The 3,186-nt window shown below is 43.1% G+C and overlaps 1 protein-coding gene across 1 annotated transcript; it reads right to left on the bottom strand.

Moving 5' to 3' along the window:
* Positions 1–1,238: 1,238 nt before the first annotated feature.
* On the bottom strand, positions 1,239–3,186 carry LOC111575016 (fibroblast growth factor 20-like). Its single transcript, XM_023279922.3, has 3 exons — positions 2,853–3,186; positions 1,711–1,814; positions 1,239–1,560 (listed from the first exon to the last, which is right to left on the bottom strand). The coding sequence occupies exons 1-3, from the start codon at positions 3,184–3,186 to the stop codon at positions 1,315–1,317; spliced, it is 684 nt and encodes a 227-aa protein (XP_023135690.1). The 3' UTR covers positions 1,239–1,314.

The raw sequence follows: 3,186 nt of genomic DNA, 5'->3' as shown, positions 1-3,186 counted from the left end.
AATACAAACAAAACTTAGTTAACTTGCTAACATCTTAGGGTTACTAGGTAAAACTCATGCTTGTGAAATTTGGTTTCACATTATATTCATCAATTTTGATGTCCCCCATACAATACATAATGTTTGGCACGAATACATGTACTGTTACACCCCTAGGAAAAACGTCTTTCAATCACATGGTGAGAACACAAAACAGTAGTTTATACTATGATGTCATAATAAATAAGAAGAATTTCTTGCTTGTTATTGATGTTTTTTTTATTTTATCTCATACCTGTAAAAATAGAATCTCAAAATAAATAAATATATGAAATAAATATACTGTATGTCCTAGGAAACAAAAACTCATAAATAAGAATAAAATCTGTCAAAATGCTTGTAAAGGTGTCTTTGTCGGTCCCATCCTCATTGTTTGACTGCAGTCAGTTGGACAACAATTCCTTCACTGGGTCCCCGAATGAGAGTTTCAACAACAACACACGATATTCCAGGACAGAAGAAGTCTGTATGCAACTCTTTTAAACCTCTTCTTCTTCTCTTCTTCCTCATGCACTTTGCAGAAAAGTCACATCTTCTCAGCAGCATCTATCTTTGTACTAATCAAAGGGAATCCATCCATGCCGTCACAGCAGTTAGTCCAAGACTGGTCATCCCCCAGCTATAAGACCCATTCCCCAGAGCAGACTTGGCTGCTTTCCAGTGCATCAAACTACCTTTTGTGTGTAAACTAGTCACACTCTATAGTGGAATATACATTTTAATTAACCGTTTACATAGCAGCCACAGAAATGTTTGAATAAAATTAAAAGGCCAACTGAAAACAGCGGAAGTGACAAGATTCAGCAGCCACAGCAGGAAAAAGCTACTAGCAGCCAGTGGTTAACCTCAACTATCAAGTCCACACCTCTGTCCTTTTGAACATGCAGTCTGGACCAGCACTTAGTTGGATTTCATTACCAAAAACTTAAAAGAAATCCAATAAATCATCTCTTTGGCCACCAGGGCCTTTGCATAGGCCAATAAAGGGGCAACATTTTGGGCCCAGGTAGACTGTGTCTCTGTCTTGTGGTCCTCATGTCTTTCACAGAAGATCCCTGGTGCAGTTCAGTCAAACTTCCCGACCTGCCTGGTGTTTCCTCTGTGCCGAGGTGGGGAGTGTGTTGATTTGGTGCATTTTCTATGATCCTGCTTTGTCCAGATCGACAAGGTCTTCCATCTTCCTCAAGACGGGAGATGAGTTTAGGTGCACTCGATTTGTTTGTTTTTTTTAGCTCAGACCAGCTTTGACAGGGTCATGTTAGTGCTCCTTCAGTCTCAGCTCTGGCCCAGTATGTCTCTGTACAGGTCTGGTACTCTATCCGGGTCTACGGGCCTTGGTAGGAAGTGAGTGAACCTCTGATGCCGCCTCGACCTCGTTCCATCCCTGGACGTCCCATCTTTGTTCAGAGCAACAAAGTAAAATGCACCTCTTTCTCCATGCCGGTAGATGTTAGAGGAGTAGGTGTTGTACCAGTTTTCTTCAAATTGCTCTCTGAAAACACATTCTGCTGACAGCTTCTCCTGCAAAAAGGAAGAAATGAGGAAAAATTAGTTTTACGATGCAAAATAAACCACCTGCTGGCTGTGGGTATGCATATCAGTCACAGTGAAATATAGTTTGAGATCTGTGTGCAGATAAATACTTGTGCATGTTCAAAGACATGTACTTACCGATCCGTACAGTTCTCCCTTGCTGTTCATGGCGAGGTAAAGTCCACTGTCTACCCCTCTGATGCTGACCAGTCCTACAGCCAGACTGATGAACTCCAGAATACCTGCACACACAAATTGCAATTATAATCATTAGTAAGCGCATGTTGAACCTCATTGACACACCTGATGATGCACAAACATGATTTTAACCATCAGAAATATTCAAGTTATTGAGTTTTTTTCCACTGCTGCTTGCACAATATTATGTATTTGTGAAATAACATATACAAACAAAACAGAGCATATTTGAATGAAGTTCACTCAGACAAATATTCAGCTGCTCTCAACACAAATAAAGTGCAATACACAACTCTATGTCCACCAGCTGCTGCCGCTGCTGACAAGCAAGACTGTAAATGGCCTCTGGCACCAAGTTCCATCCAAATCTCAAATGGATTGACTCAAGAAGTGCTACAACCTCGCAGCAGTAAAGAATCTCTGAGTGGTTTACTTTTGATCTGCCGCAAGCTGCACCTGTTTATCTTGATAGCTGAAGATAAGCTGCTAAAAGCTTCCAATCTAATCTCAGAGAGGAAATGTGGTAGAAATGTGCAAACATGAAATATTCAATCTGTTGCTCCAGCTGGAAAGCTTATTTATCTTGAAATAAATTATGTTTCACTGGTTTGTTAGTATCAAAGCAGCAGCAGCAGCTGCCATGACAGCAGACTATTACATTTACTATTAGCATTATTATGCTGTAGTAACACGTATGCCCGGAGTGGCATTGGTATTATATGGCATGATGGTTATGTAAAGTGGGTCCACTCCACAGGGTGGGAGTGATGCAGCCATATCCCTGAGTTAGAACCCCACAACCGCGATCTCACTCTCTGGGCATTTAATTGAATCCATCATTTGAAGCCATTTAAATGTAATTAATAACCACTATATAAAAGACCAAATGTTGTCCCGTTTTAAGCTTACTCTCTGTCAGTGAGTCCACCTAAAGGGTAACTGTATCTTACAATAGAGTCAAGTAGAATTTCACAATAGCATTGCCACTACTCCTACTATTACTACTACTAAAAGGGTGCTACTGCTACTACTATTATTACTACTACTGGTACTATTAATAGGGTAATACTCATGGTCCGTACCGAATCTGCTGTGGTCCTTCCTGGTGCCCTGCACGGTGCCGTCGGGATGGATCTCCAGGTGGAAGCCGGTCCTGCAGTAGAGCTGCCTCCGCCTCAGGATCCCTTTGAGGTGGCTGAGGTCCGCCAGGCTCCGGGACAGTCTCTCCGCGGACACCAGGTGCTCCTGCTGCTGCCCGTGTCCCCCCATCATCAGTCCGCTTACCGAGTTGTAGTCCACCGCCCCGGCTGGGGTGAGAACAAAATGCGAGCCAACGGGAGCCGGAGCGGCACCCGCGGGACCAAAGCTGTCCAGAAATCCGTTGACGAAGCTCCCAACCTCGGCCGCTGCCCCCAT

The sequence above is a fragment of the Amphiprion ocellaris genome, chromosome 4 (genome assembly GCF_022539595.1).
Source record: "Amphiprion ocellaris isolate individual 3 ecotype Okinawa chromosome 4, ASM2253959v1, whole genome shotgun sequence".
Lineage (NCBI taxonomy): Eukaryota > Metazoa > Chordata > Actinopteri > Pomacentridae > Amphiprion > Amphiprion ocellaris.
This window is presented reverse-complemented; position numbering and strand designations above follow the sequence as displayed.

What these genes read in the sequence shown, in the direction of transcription:
- LOC111575016 (XM_023279922.3), bottom strand. Translation starts at nt 3,186, where the DNA reads ATGGGGGCAGCGGCCGAGGTTGGGAGCTTCGTCAACGGATTTCTGGAC. An exon ending in GAAGGACCACAGCAGATTCG is followed by an intron (nt 1,815 to 2,852) that starts GTACGGACCATG and finishes TTGTGTGTGCAG; the next exon opens with GTATTCTGGAGTTCATCAGT. An exon ending in AGGGAGAACTGTACGGATCG is followed by an intron (nt 1,561 to 1,710) that starts GTAAGTACATGT and finishes TCCTTTTTGCAG; the next exon opens with GAGAAGCTGTCAGCAGAATG.